A 15166-nucleotide genomic window follows, 5' to 3' on the forward strand; every position below is an offset into this window, starting at 1 on the left:
TTCGAAAACATTAATAAAAATATATAAATGAAATATTTTTTAGACTCGTGTATAAATTGTTAAATTGCTTGAGATAAATAAAGCAACAAACTAAAAACCAAAAAAAAAAATAACGAAATAAATAAAAAACAAAACAAAATCCAGATAAATCATATTGGAAACAAGAAAAGATTTTTCATTTCGCAATTGCCTCTATCCTGTTGAAACAATAAAACATATTAACTAATTATAATTTATATTTAACTCCGGACAAGAACTAGTCCAAGAATTAACTGCATTTACGTTAGCTAACTAAATGTCACCCCTCACCCAAATGTATTAGTAATCTAAACTCCGACACACACACAGAATCAGTATCAGAATTTAGCTGCAAGCGAAAAGTGTAAGACAAATATATATATACATTAACATATTATATACATAAATACATACAGATATGACAAATATAAACATAACATTCATAATACCCACATAACATATTTAATAATACAAAAATATACTTACATAGTGAGCAATGCACTGGCTATATGAAAGCGCTCAAAAGACGTACATAATTATACATACATACATACATATAGAGAACATACATACATAGATGTTATGCATCAGTTGGATGTATGTAGAAATGTGTGTAAAAAGATTGATGATGAAATACGATGAAACTGAATACGATGAATTATCAATGCAACTTCCTTGAAACTAAAACGTAAAACAATAAATGTATGAACAATCGCATAATGAAAACTCCCACTAAGAATCCCCACAGACATCCACACACACACACACACAAATATATATACCTACATTTTAGGGCCAACATCTCTGAAGAGGTCTCGACCCAGTGGAACTGCAATCTCTTCATAAATTAAAGGTCCTAGCACTCACATACATATATTATTCATATACAAAATTATATCCATGGTACAAGGATTGGGGATCTTCCCCATGTGAAGATCTTACGTCTCGTTGGACACTCGAATCTTACAAAAACAAAAAATTAATACGAAAAACCAAAAAACCAACTAACCGATCTAAGAAAATAGAGTCAAATATTAAGTGTTTCAATTATTACAATTTTTCGATTGACAGACCGTTTTTACCGTTATTTCAATGTACAAGTACTCGTGTTCTTATTAATCAATGTTCCATTCCCAATTACAATTACGATTACAATTATTTTATGTATACATATACATATGTATGTATTATTATAGTTGAGGAAATCAAATCAAATATATATTTCGTGTTACTTTTAACTGAAGTCTACCTACATACCTATGAAACATACATATACATACATACCTACATACATACATGACATACATATATATACAATTATACATACTTATGACTATTGCGGTCGATTGATGGATGACAAAATACACCAAAAACCTAAAATCAAACAACAGCAACTAACCCAAAACAAAAAAAACAAAAACTATACAAACTATCTACAATAATTGTTACACCTTATGTGCAACTAGGCATACATCAAAGACACATCTTGACATTTGTGTTAATTACGACTATAATTGTTTGCGAAAACTACATTTAAAACAAATGGAAAATCTTTAAAAAATTTAATTATGACAATTTAACTAACATACATAATAAACTATTGCTAGTATACAAAACTGTTGATGTTATGTTTAGTCAAACAATGGATTCCAATAATAAAAGCATAATTATATACACGATTAACTGATTGTTTTTATTTCTAAATCTCTAGGTCTCTAAAGAGAAAACTTTGCTTAAAACTTGAAGGTTGGTGTAGAAGTTGAATAAAATCGGCATTTGTAGGAAGATGAGCATTGCGATAGCCTGGGGACCAATTGGGCCAACATCTGTGGTAGGAGGACTAGTTTACACGGAAACAGATCGTACATCGTAGTCTCAAAATGTTATTAATATCACAGTTTTCAATTAATTCCGTCTTTTGACATCGAAAATGGAAGGCTAGTATTCTGAATAGTACTGCATGTTGGAAAGGAAGAACAGTTTATCTCACTCTTGGCTACGCAAAACAATGACAAAATTCGACTTATATATAATTTGTAACAATAATTTGAAACAAACTTAATCAGGCTGAGCAATGTAGCTAGATGTCCAAACGGATGGACGGAGGGCACGACAAGCTGCCTTCTATCTGTTGCATATATTTTGACGACTTTATTTCCACCCTCTGAGAGCGTGGTACAAAAAAAATGGCATAAACTCCTAATTTTAGACAACTTTAATCAGCACGAGTCTACAAAATTGGGTGGATATACATTTGTAGCTCTTATGGTATCCTAGTTGTTGACTTGGCCTCTGCTCGTTGCTGATCTAGATTCTAGACTATAAGTATACTTTATGGGGCCGAAAAGCTGTTTTGTCTGTTGCATACATTTGGGCGATGTTTCATTCTCTGAATTCAACAGCCGACAGATAAAAACATTCGGAAACAAGAACACGTCGATTTCGTTTTTATAACCACTCAATTCTTATTGCCTGCTAAAAATAAAATAGTTTAAAAGACTTTTTTAACTGAAATAGAGACGATATAAATCCGTGTAATTTGGCTCGGAATCGAAAACGAGAACAGCCTTGCTTAACATTGACAGATACGAGTGTGCTTTCTGGAGGCAGCAGCAGGCTTTTGGATTTCGTTTTTGTTTTCGTTTTTTAGTCGTTTTTTCACTGCCAAAGTGGTAGGAACGGTCCCGGAGCTCGAGAGTGTTAAGACGTGCGAGTGAGTGTTTTGTGAATAGGTGGAAAAATTATTCAATTTGTGTGAGCGTGTGTGTGTCTGTGTGTGTGTGTGAGTGGGTGTGTACATATACGTACACACATAGGCGAATACAACCTGTTCTCTTTCTCCAGCTTTTGTTTATGCACAGCTGAGAGTCTGCGTCGGCTAGCGGCACTGATAACACTTGTATATAGATTTTTCAATAAGAATGTGCCCTTTTAACGCCATTATATAATTCAGCCAAAAGTATTGTTATTTGGTTTGACTTCGTAATACATAATCGAACTGCTGACCACTGACAGTCGGTTCAAGTCCAAAATCTGAAGAGAATATTCAAGTATATGTGTTCAAATATGTATACATATAAAAATATACGAGGGATAACTAAAAAGTTAAAATGTTTAAAGACTTTCTCTGAATTTGTTTACAAACATACAAACATACATACAAGTGGCAACTAAAGATTGCAATATTTGATTTAAATCCAGTTTTAAAATGAAATTTTTGCCTCTTGCTTTAAAGCAAGCAGTCTCCAAGTTATATTTCCTATTATCGCCACTCTTTAACGATAAGAAAATTAAACCAATTGCCATTTTTTATGATTATTAGATGTGATATAAAATCACAATACCGTTCACGGTACATACATTGATGTTCTATGGTGGTTTTCAATTAAAGCTTTTATGCAAAAAGTAAACATAATTTCATAGCAGCCCTCGCATAGTTATGTACATATATGCGGGAGAAACTTGTTTACTAGCGATAAGCAAGACGCAGTCGGGTCACAAACATTGATAAGAGCAGACGGGCGGGGACTCAAGATTTTGCAATTAATTTTTGTGAATATTTTTTTGATTTGTTTTCTACGCAGATTAGATACTAATTCAGTTCATTTAATTAACTGTATTTCTGAATTTGCAGTTAAAATCCAGTAACTAACTACGAAAAATGACTCCATTGCCTCGTGTCGACATTGATAAGCCAAAATATGATCAGAGCACTTATGTTGGCAGAGCCAAGCACTTCTTTTTAGTTACCAATCCGCTAAACGTACTAGCCACCAATGAGCAACTCGAACGTGCCCGGCAAATAGTCCTCAAATATCGCGCTGGAAAAGATGTGCCCGAGTGCAAATCAATGGATGAAATATGGAAGGCTAAGTATCTCTACGATTCGGCCTTCCATCCAGAGACGGGCGAGAAGCAGATTATTATTGGACGAATGTCGGCACAAATGCCAATGAATACCATCATCACGGGCTGTAAGTGTGTAGAATGTGATTCAATTAGAAAATTTCACAACAATTTGCTTCCGCGCTTTGATTGTTAAACGAGCTGTCTTGTTGTTGTCATGTGTGTGTTGGTTTCATTTAGGTATGATGACCTTCTATAAAACCACCCCGGCCGTAGTCTTCTGGCAGTGGGTCAATCAGACATTCAATGCCACTGTCAACTATACAAATCGTTCGGGCTCCACTCCATTGAGCAAAACGTAAGTACGCAATCATAGCTGGACTTCTTCATCTCATGTCGTTTCATTTGCAGACAACTTCTGACCTCCTATTGCCTGGCCACTGGAGGCGCCTTAGCCACGGCTTTAACCCTCAACAATGCGGTTAAGAATATGAATCCCCTGGTGGGTCGCCTAGTTCCTTTGGCAGCTGTGGCAGCTGCGAATTGCATAAACATTCCTTGCATGAGAATGCAGTAAGTATGAGCCTAAAGAGAGAAGGAATGTTTAAAAGTTGCATACATTTAAAATCGCTGCAGAGAGCTTCAAAATGGTGTTACACTACTTGATGAGAAAAACAATGAAGTTGGAGTATCCCAGAAGGCGGCCTTCGTCGGTATCTCAGCGGTCATCCTAAGCCGTATTGCCATGGCATTACCCGGAATGAGTAATTAATATAAAAACAAACATTAAATAAAGCAAATCTCTAATCTTTCTTGTATATATTGCTAGCTCTTACTCCCTTACTGATGACTAAACTGGAAAAGAACGGATTTCTGGCCAAATATCCACGAGCAAATGCCCCTATTCAAACACTCTTCTGTGGTTTTATACTAATCTTTGCCACGCCTCTGGGCTGCGCCTTTTTCCAGCAACGCGCCGCAATCAAAGTGGCCAGTCTTGAGAAGGATGTGCGCGAGAGTGTACAGAAGAAAAACCCTGATTTGGATACCGTCTGGTACAACAAAGGCTTGTAAATTACAGTTGCGCTTGGGTACAATTTGAGACACATTATTCGTAGCTCGATGACAATAATTTAAAACAATTTATTTATTTATTTGTACTCACAAACCACTTTAACAAACTTTCTTGGCGCAAAATTACCATAAGCAAGCATTTGTTATACGAAATACCTCGTTTATGTTCTTACTCGTAACTTAGTTGGTAATGCCATTAAAAATATCTCCTCAGAGCTTGTTATTGTTTATAAATCTTAAACTTACGTGAACAAAATCAGGAAATATATACATATATGTGAATTTAAATAATTTTTTTAAATGTATAATTGTGGGTCTATTTCAAAAATTATATTCACCACACCAATTAGATTAATCGTTTCGTATATAGTGATTCCAAAAAGTATTGGCAAAATTAATATTTTACAGAAAATTTATATATTTTCCAAAGAGCAAAAAAGGGTCCGAAGATAGTCAAAAAATTTGACCCACTTTTGTCAACTGACTTTATCAAAGGAAATTTAAATACATATATCAAAGAATAATTTAATCTTTAGGTTGAAAAGTTAATTTTGAATTTATTTACTTCTTAAAGGGAATTTGCACCTTTTATATAATTTACCTGCGAAAGATATGTTTATAATTTTGTATTTTGCTTGTTGTTTATATCACACTTAAACAAAAGAATTGTTTTATTAATTTAATATAGAAAACTTTACGTTGGCGACACTTTTTTGACTCACTGTAGGTATCGATATGAGGCCAACTTGGAGAAACATCGATATCGATTGGTGGATGTTGGGCCCAGCTTAAAAAACGACGGTCACACTTGTCGGCTTGCTCATCTCCAACCTGCTTACGGAGTCGTGATTAATTTTTGTTATTTTTTCAATTCAATTATAATTTTAAAGTGTTTTGTAAATTAAGTTTTTACCAACTGGACGATACACATTTCGTGTGAACTAACTGTTACCGTTACTTTTTGAAATTCCACATCAAGCCGACATAAAAACACAATTACAGAGTAAATTTATAGTTTTATATAAATTTAAGGTGTGGTTTTGAATAAAATTCATAATCTCGACTTGGGGCGGCGGCTATGCTGTTTAAATTGACCAATTGGCCATCTTATTTTCAAGTCATCTTCAAGCAACCAACTTAGTATTTGGATATAAGTTGAGCTAAACATCAATGATTTAAAGATTTTAAATAACTAATTGGCAAAGCAAGCTCAAGACCACACCTAATCACACGTACACACATAAATATCACACTCACACACATGAACATGCATACACACTTACACGCATATCTTTGTTGCTCATTATTATTATGAAGCATTTGTTTATAACATTTGTTTTTTGAAAATAAACAATTAGTTTATTTATTGTTTTTTTTATTTATAGACTTCAGCGAATTTCGGGCAGGAGAAAAATGTGTCTTTAGTCTAGGGTGAAACGCCATCTGCAGCAGTTCTCACACTCGCACTCTGTGACCCCCTCGAAACAATGTCCCAAATAGTGGGAGGATTAAGTAGGTACTTCACCTACTTTCTTTTGGTGGAACTATGCCTTTTGGCTGTGGCCCAATTGCCGGGAAGTGAATACATGCCGCAGCCGGATCTGGGTCAACCGCAATCCCAACCACAAACATATCAACCCACCTACAACAAGGATTATTCGCCGCGTTATAATCCATTGTACACGGGACAACAGCAACCACAACCTAATTCGAACATCGATCCAAATCAATACGATAATACACTACTAGACAACAATCCGAACAACTACAACCCAAATAATGGCTTCTTTGATGGCAATCGTCCCTTAATCGGAGGCGGAGGCAATGTGAATGTCGGAGGACCTGGTCAAAATCTGGGTGGCATTGGATTGGGGCCCCAATACGATCCCTTTAACCGCAATAGTCTTAATTCTGGAGGAGGAGTAGGCGGAGGTGTAGGAGGAGGAGCTGGCGGTTTGGGCTACAGAGACATGTTCAGCGATGAAGAGAACTTTTGCCCCGAACATTGGGTATCCTTTAGGCAAACGTGCTATCGTTTTATTCGCTCACCGAAACGCAATTGGGCCGAGGCCAAAAAGATTTGCAAAGCCTACAATGCAGATTTGATTAATGTGGACAATGTCGAGAAGCATTCATTCATCTTAAGGAATCTGATTGTGCAGAATCAGCGACAAAATCGTTTCTTCATCTCGGCTCGCCAGACAGGACCACAGAATTGGGTGAATGATGACAATACACAGCTGGTCCATATCGAGGACTCGTTTGCCTTCGATGAGCAGTTGCCACTCGAAAACGAAGACCTCCATGATAATCGGTTCTTGGTGCAGAATGACCTGAACTTGAATCGAAATCCTAACAATCCCAATCAGTTTTACAATGTGTTGCCTGGCAATGTGAATCAGAGGAATCAAAATAATTTGCGTGGTTATATTGGTAAGTCCATGCGCTTGTAGCTGAAAGAAACATAAAAATCCGTAGTTAACTAAACAATATTCTTCCTAGGTGCTAACCAGCCCTACGGCGACAATGGCTATATACGTGATCGTGTGGTCTATGCCTTCTCAAAGAAACGCGATAAATGGGTCTTTATGCCCGCCTACGAAATCGAACTGAATCTCTTTATATGCGAATCGAGATCTCTTTATGGTCCGGATAATGTAAACATTAAATTGGATGACAAGCGTCCCTATCATTATGGCTTGGATATACGCGATCTGGAGCGCATTCCACGAGGTCCCTACTTTGTGAAGCAGCCCAATGATACGACTTTCGATGTAAACAAAAATCGGCTGATCAATGATGTATCCCTTAGTTGTCTGGCAGGCGGCTTTCCCACGCCCACATATCAATGGTATCGCGAGGTGTATGTGAACGATACTCTCGAGTATCGCAGGATCGATCCTCTGGTACAGGATCGCTACACTATTTCCGGCGGCAATCTCATCATCTATGAGCCAAAACAAGCTCTCGATCAGGGTGCCTACCATTGTGTGGCAGAGAACAAATTTGGACGAGTTCGGTCGGAGAGCGCCCATCTGAATTTTGGATTCATTATGGAGTTTAATTTAAAGCGTTCGTCGGAGACAAGTGAAATGAACTGGGGCAAATCCATATTCTGTGATCCACCCCAACACTACCCGGCGGTGCGTTATTATTGGGCTCGTGACTATTTCCCCAACTTTGTGGAGGAGGATCAACGTGTGTTCGTCTCGCATGATGGAGCCTTGTACTTCTCGTTTATCGAAACTGTGGATCGGGCCAACTATTCGTGTACCGTGCAAACCCTTGTCTCCGATACGGGTCGCAATGGACCCTTCTTCTCGTTGCGGGTTACACCCAATAGCAATTACCAGGCACTAATCTTCGCCAACACGTTCCCCAAGGTGTTCCCCGAGGCGCCTGTAGCGGGTGAGGACATACGGCTAGAGTGCATGGCCTTCGGTTATCCGATTCCATCATATAACTGGACGCGCCAGGGCCAAAACTTGCAGAGAAACGCATATACGACAAACTATGGGCGAGTTCTCATCATACAGAACGCCACGACAAATGACAACGGCGAATACACATGCACAATCACCAATCTGCGCAAGACTCTTGTTAAGAGCATTTACATCAATATCCAGATGCGACCCGAGTTCACCATCCCTTTGAAGGACATGATCAAGGACTACAATAGTGATGTTACGTTCATATGCGAGGCTTTTGCCATTCCTGATGCCAACTATACCTGGTACAAGAACGCAGAACGCCTGGATCCGCTGACCATCAATAGGGACCGCTATGTCATCCAGGATAATGTGCTAACAATCAAGTTCCTAGAGAAGGATAAGGACGAGGGCATGTACCAGTGCGGAGCACAGAATCAACTAAAGACTTCGTTCTCGTCGTCCCAATTGCGTGTACTTTCCATGAAGCCATCGTTCAAGAAGCATCCGCTCGAAGCCGAAATATATGCCGTCTTCAATGGCAATACCACAATTGTCTGTGATCCCGAGGCAGCTCCGCGACCCAAGTTCCAGTGGAAAAAGGATGGACAACTTTTGGGTTCAGGTGGACATCGTCGCATTCTGCCCAGTGGCACGTTGATAATATCGCCAACATCGCGTGACGATGAGGGAATGTACACCTGCATTGCTTCCAACCAGGCGGGTACAGATGAGTCCCACGCCCGAGTCATAGTCCTACGTAAGTCAGAATAAAAACTGTCACGGATCCTGAAATTGTTTAAAACCCCATATTCTTTTTTGCAGAGGAAATTCGTTTCCTTCAGACTCCACCACAGCGCATTGTTTCCAAGGAGCACGATCTGATCTATTTACACTGCGAGGCCATCTACGACGAGCTTTTGGACATAGCCTACGTGTGGAAACACAATGGGGAGATATTAAAAAACGACCACGACGGCACAACGCGTATTGTAAGTCAATCCTTTCGCCTATGCTCGAGATGTCTTAGTTCAACTGGCAATATTTTCTTTTCAGATTGTGGATTGGAACAGCTTGACCGTACATAACACCACAATGGCCGATGCCGGAGACTATGAGTGCGTAGTACAATCTGCAGTAAATGAAATTAGTGCCAAAACCATTGTCGTAATAGAAGGGGCACCTGGAGCTCCGGGCGGTGTTCAAGTTAATCAGATCGCTAAGACCAAAGCCATCATTGAATGGGTTGATGGGGCCAACAATGGGCGGCCCATACGCTATTACAACATCTTGGGTCGCACCAATTGGAATCGCACCTGGACAAATGTCTCTACTCATGTGCAGGCCAAAGAAATCGATCGATATACAATGCGGCAGCAGGCCGAGGTAATGAATCTCACGCCCTGGTCTTCTTATGAGTTTAGCGTGACTGCCGTCAATGATTTGGGAATCGGAACTCCATCGGCCCCCTCACCCATCTATAGTACCTACGAAGACAAGCCATATGTGGCACCTAGGAATGTGGGTGGAGGAGGTGGCAAGATTGGTGACCTGACCATCACGTGGGATCCCCTTCTGCCTCAGGAGCAGCACAGTCACGGCATTCACTACAAGGTATTCTGGAAGCTAAAGGGTGCTAAGGAATGGGCGACAGATATCATTATGAAGCAGGAGAACGTTGGCGTTGCCGTGGTCAATATACCGCGGAAGAACTACTACACGCAATACGATGTGAAAGTGCAAGCCATCAATAACGTAGGCAAGGGCCCCGAGAGCGAGATGGTTACCATTTATTCTGCTGAGGACATGCCACAGGTGTCGCCGCAGAAACCGTTTGCGTTGCCTTTTAATTCGACCTGTTTCAATGTCACCTGGCAACCAATAGATATGTCTCGTGAGCATATACGTGGAAAATTAATCGGACATCGGGTAAGTCAACGGAAGAGTTTGAAAAAACATACAAATGTTTCAACTCCTTTTTAAATTTAGTTGAAATACTGGAAGACCACCCATCAGGAGGAAGATGCAGTGTACTATCTTTCACGCACAACAAGAAACTGGGCACTAATTGTCGGATTGCAACCCGACACATATTATTTTGTGAAAGTAATGGCCTATAATGCTGCTGGCGAAGGACCCGAAAGCGAACGTTTCGAAGGTAAAGACACATTGAAAATAGAAAGCAATAATTGCAACTTCATCTATTAACATGCATTTCAGAACGCACATATCGTAAGGCACCTCAAAAACCGCCTTCTTCCGTCCATGTCTATGGAATAAATCCATCCACTGTGCGCGTCGTCTGGCGCTATGTATCACCCTCGCAGGACGAGGAACCTATTGAAGGTTATAAGGTAAGCATATGCAAATTATTAATTTTGATCTAATCTAAAGCAAAACTCTATGCAATGTTCAAATTTTAGGTACGCATTTGGGAAACGGATCAGAACATGATCACTGCCAATAACACAATTGTGCCAATTGGTCAAAAGCTGGAATCATACATCAATACTCTAACGCCCGGCAAAAGCTACAACATGCGTGTCCTTGCGTTCAGCAATGGTGGCGATGGCCGTATGTCCAGTCCCACTTTACGCTTCCAGATGGGCAAAACAACCCGCAACTCAGCCGTCTTGGGTGGCGGACATTACACAAGCAACATCAATAGCGCCTTAATAATGAGTTTATTGCTCTTTTTGACACACTTTTTCTATATAGATTACTAGTATCTCTAGACTAGCTTAATAAGTGTAAGAGACATACATATATAAAGTAACCAAAATAGCCATCCAAGATTTGGGGCGAAGCGCACACAGCTTTACAAACAAATAACCCCACACACCCACACACAATTTATGAGTCTCGTATTTAGCTGTTAAACAAGTCATTCAAGCATTCCGTATTTAAGAAAGTGACCTTATATAAAAGTAAGAAAGAGTCGAATCATTTTTATACATAGATATTTTTCGAATCGTGTATATTTAGCATAACCTAATTAGTTTTGTTGTCGTCCATATTCATTGTATTCCGTCCAATTGTACAAAACTATTTCGAAATATATTAATATTTTTCTGATCAAACCATTTTCTAAATGTATAAAAGTTCTATAGCAAAACCAGCACAAGAAGACGGAGCGTTTTTTCACAATCACATAAGATTCTTTGAGAAAGGCAAGAATTGTCTTTTTGGACTGACATTGTCATTACCGCAGAAAACGGATGGATTTATGTCCAGACACAAATTGCTTAAAATCTTCATGTTTCGGAAGGCGGTATCTTTGAAGATTTGAATGTGCTTGATGCTGAAACCCACAAAATGGAAAACAAAGTGTTTCAATTTCTATAAAATTTAGACAACCTTAAATCTCATTTCAATTTACGCAAATATATTTACAATTTCTACAATGCAATTATTTATCAGTCAAAGTTTTTTAGACACAAACACATTTTCTTGTATACCTTGCAGCCATTGGGTGAAATGGTATATTAGGGTCGCCAAAATGTATGTAAAAGGCATAAGGAAGCATTTCCGACCTTATAATGAATATATATTTTTGATCAGGATCCACAGCCGAGTCGATCTAGCCATATCCGTCCATCCGTCCGTATGAAGACCTAAATCTCGGAGTCTATAAGGGCTAGAGTCACCACATTTGGTACTTAGACCCCTGTAATCCCTACGGCGTTCAAGTTTATTTCAAATTTTAGACCCGCCCCCGAAAATTAGACAATACCGATTTTCTCAAAGACTATTCTACGACTATAAAATTAAATAAACTTTTCTCGAAAACTAACATAGCTAAAGCTACCAAATTTGGTACGTAGATTTGTTTAGTATGCGTGCAGATTAATAATATTTAATCATTTTGTTAGTTAACTTATTAATCAATAAGATCCCACTACTAAATCAAGAAATCATGTCGAATTTAGGTACTTTATGGACTTTAACTTTCGCCATTTCGAATACGCGATAATCATATTAAACGAGACTGTTATCGCGATAATTGGTACCGTGTAAGCGTTCACCTAGATGTGGGCGCATTTTTGGTATTTTTTTGCTTTCCAACAACGACCTAGAGTATTCGGTGAAACGCAACAGACAAAAACATCAAAGCAATTATTAAAATGGTTTTATAACGACCCACCCAGGACGCACGCCCACGCACAAGGAAAAACCCCCCACACAGAAGAGCAGAGAGCAAGATTGACAAGATAGCCAGGTCGTCGATATGGCAAAGGCGAACGGTTGGTATGCTCCAGCTGGAGCTGGAACCAGAGTGGGAGTGGCGCAGGGAAACGGTGTCACTGTAAGCGGCGCCTCAACGCATTTGCCAAAATATTCACGCAGTACGGAATTACGGCGCGTGGAGGACAATGACATTTACCGCCTGGCCACCATATTGGATGTGAATGCTTGCTGGCGAAAGCTGATGTCCATTATTCCCAAAGGTCTCGATGTACAGGCGGCAAGTGCGGCCGGCGCGCTCAATTATCATGAGATAGCTGCCAACGGTGGGCTTAAGTACAGCGCACAAGACATAAGCCTGATTGATGGCGTAGCGGAGAGATTGCCGCCCGATCAAAGCATATCACAGGTCATGATAGACGAATGGAAGACTTCGGGAAAATTAAACGAGCGGCCCACTGTTGGCGTGCTGCTGCAGTTGCTCGTTCAAGCAGAGCTTTACAGTGCGGCCGATTTTGTTGCTTCGGATTTTTTGAGTGGTAGGATTGAATCCAGAAAACACACACGCATTTAGCCAGAGCCTAAAAATATTTTTACTTTTGTTTTAGAATCGAAACCAGAACGACCTGCGGATGGTCCAGCTGCACATATTAGTTTAGACCTAACCGAGGATTTGGACGAAGATATGGATGTAGATAATGAACAACCGGGAAGCCTGGCTCGAAATTTGGACTATTTTGACAAGCATATAGAGCCACACGACAAAAGTGTACCGCAGCCTTTACAAAATGAATGCCCACCGACAGCACCGCCTCGATCTTCACGTCAACTCAGATCCAATACAACTGCCAATTCCTCTAATCAAAATCCCATGACAGGCACATCGACGACAAGGACAACGACAACAACAGCAACAACGACAGGAGCAACAGCTGCCTCAGCGTCAACGTCATCAAGCATACCCAATGTACCCAATTTAACAATTCTCAATCTTAGCGAACAAATACAGGAAGCGCAGCATCATCTACAAAGTGTGCCAAACCTCTCCATACTCAATCCCAGCAGACCTGCCGCAGTATCGGCGACAACGGCTACCTCCGTCTCGGTGGACGGGACCAGCAATGGCATTAGTACACACTCAACAGATTTGCCCAGAATAACATTATTAATCGAGAACTCAGCGGAAATTGGGTCATCGCCGTCCACCACCTCAAATGTTGCAGTAGCAAATTTACCAGAGATTAGCGCATTAAACCTAAATACGCAAACCCAACAAAACAGTGCCAATAGCAGCAGCAGCACCAACAGTCTGAGTAATGACGAGGACGACGATGATGATGATGACGATGACGATGAAGAAGAGGATGATCCAGATGCAGATAACTCCCTGCCTAATCTGAGCAACTCGGAGCATCAGAACTCTAACAATGATTCCAGCCTGACCACAGTAACGGGCACCAGTGGTGATAACAGTTTTGAACTTACCAACGATTCCAGCTCCGCCTCAAATGAAGATTACTCCAACAACATTCCAAATCTAAGCGAATTGCAGCCGTAGAGGCGAGAAAGTGCCATTATCTGGCCGTCCATATATAGCCAATGTCCTTAATCCAGACATTCCTTTAATCATATTAGCTTTAAGATCTGGCATTTATGGTAATAAGAGGACCGACCTAATACACATACATATACAGTTTGTATTGGGGAAAGCTTTTACAAATATTTCATAGTTGTACCCATTTTTTTTTTTTTGTTTTAACCATGACATTGCCCCATGTTCAATTATGTTACGAAAAAAAGAAAATATGAAAACAGTAAGCATTGTTTTTCAAGGGAAACAAAATTTACAAAAATTCAAATGTAAACTAAATAAGCTAACAGTAAGAAATGACTTGCTGTGTCCTGCTGACTCTACCGATTTACATCTTTCCACTGGTATCGTTCCTACACATAGTAAAAATGTTCAAAATGAAGCGATCTATGGCCCAATTGGAATTGAAGCTACGCCATTCCTTGATAGAGCTAAAGCCTTTGGAGGCGGATATAAAAACACGTGCAATCAAATTCAAAATCAAGACAACGACAAAATAAATCTGAAGTAAAATGAGATACTTTTATGTAGTTCTTGGATAAGTGGGATCAGTGGAGCCAACATTTTTTGTTTCGAAACTTGTGTTTAAATTGACAGTCCATGCTAATCTGTTCCATTTCGTCGTTCCGCAGAACGCTCTTCGCCGCGATATTCGAATTGGTTGACGGAAGTCAAAATTTCGCCAGCAAATACATTACTTTTCGTGCTCCCAATTTTTTCCATCTTTTCCTTTTTTGATCCACTACATTAAAAGCTACCGTCTAATAGTTAATGTGAAGCTAAGTAGCCTACAATCTTGACCGAGATTTGGGCTCCCAAAAGGCCACTGTTCAGGTGTTTTACTGACTTGGGCAGTTGCACATAAAAATTTTCCAAACCTGCAAACTTTTCCATTGTAAAATTGGTTGATTGATTACTAGTTAGCAAAACCGTTTTTGCCAAAAATAAATTGTTTTCGTCATACAAAATGTTTGTTTTCAGAGGCGTTTGATCACACATGGTCCACGGTATTCATAATTATTAT

The 15166-nt window shown here is 39.6% G+C and overlaps 3 protein-coding genes across 3 annotated transcripts; all 3 read left to right on the plus strand.

Moving 5' to 3' along the window:
• Positions 1-2677: 2677 nt before the first annotated feature.
• Sfxn1-3 (Sideroflexin-1-3) lies at positions 2678-5229 on the plus strand. Its single transcript, XM_068296970.1, has 6 exons — positions 2678-2731; positions 3653-3992; positions 4105-4222; positions 4276-4437; positions 4501-4628; positions 4694-5229. Exons 2-6 carry the CDS (start codon positions 3680-3682, stop codon positions 4936-4938), a joined length of 966 nt encoding a protein of 321 aa, XP_068153071.1. The 5' UTR covers positions 2678-2731; positions 3653-3679; the 3' UTR covers positions 4939-5229.
• Positions 5230-5751: 522 nt separating this feature from the next.
• On the plus strand, positions 5752-11446 carry Cont (Contactin). Its single transcript, XM_068296627.1, has 8 exons — positions 5752-5941; positions 6324-7371; positions 7441-9126; positions 9192-9358; positions 9423-10295; positions 10356-10524; positions 10587-10720; positions 10790-11446. The coding sequence occupies exons 2-8, from the start codon at positions 6426-6428 to the stop codon at positions 11090-11092; spliced, it is 4278 nt and encodes a 1425-aa protein (XP_068152728.1). The 5' UTR covers positions 5752-5941; positions 6324-6425; the 3' UTR covers positions 11093-11446.
• Positions 11447-12423: 977 nt separating this feature from the next.
• Positions 12424-14660, plus strand: tub (interleukin 1 receptor associated kinase 4 tube). The gene is made up of 2 exons (XM_068296264.1): positions 12424-13090; positions 13160-14660. Exons 1-2 carry the CDS (start codon positions 12595-12597, stop codon positions 14107-14109), a joined length of 1446 nt encoding a protein of 481 aa, XP_068152365.1. The 5' UTR covers positions 12424-12594; the 3' UTR covers positions 14110-14660.
• The last annotated feature ends 506 nt before the right edge of the window (positions 14661-15166 follow it).

This window comes from Drosophila tropicalis, unplaced genomic scaffold (genome assembly GCF_018151085.1).
Source record: "Drosophila tropicalis isolate 14030-0801.00 unplaced genomic scaffold, ASM1815108v1 contig_859, whole genome shotgun sequence".
NCBI lineage: Eukaryota > Metazoa > Arthropoda > Insecta > Diptera > Drosophilidae > Drosophila > Drosophila tropicalis.

Excerpts from the sequence above, each read along its gene's own strand:
- Sfxn1-3 (XM_068296970.1), top strand. The coding sequence starts at position 3,680 with ATGACTCCATTGCCTCGTGTCGACATTGATAAGCCAAAATATGATCAG. Across the intron at positions 4,223-4,275 it reads TCCACTCCATTGAGCAAAAC|ACAACTTCTGACCTCCTATT; the intron begins GTAAGTACGCAA and ends TTTCATTTGCAG. Across the intron at positions 4,629-4,693 it reads CATGGCATTACCCGGAATGA|CTCTTACTCCCTTACTGATG; the intron begins GTAATTAATATA and ends ATATATTGCTAG.
- Cont (XM_068296627.1), top strand. The coding sequence starts at position 6,426 with ATGTCCCAAATAGTGGGAGGATTAAGTAGGTACTTCACCTACTTTCTT. Across the intron at positions 9,127-9,191 it reads CGCCCGAGTCATAGTCCTAC|AGGAAATTCGTTTCCTTCAG; the intron begins GTAAGTCAGAAT and ends TCTTTTTTGCAG. Across the intron at positions 10,721-10,789 it reads AACCTATTGAAGGTTATAAG|GTACGCATTTGGGAAACGGA; the intron begins GTAAGCATATGC and ends TTCAAATTTTAG.
- tub (XM_068296264.1), top strand. The coding sequence starts at position 12,595 with ATGGCAAAGGCGAACGGTTGGTATGCTCCAGCTGGAGCTGGAACCAGA. Across the intron at positions 13,091-13,159 it reads TGCTTCGGATTTTTTGAGTG|AATCGAAACCAGAACGACCT; the intron begins GTAGGATTGAAT and ends CTTTTGTTTTAG.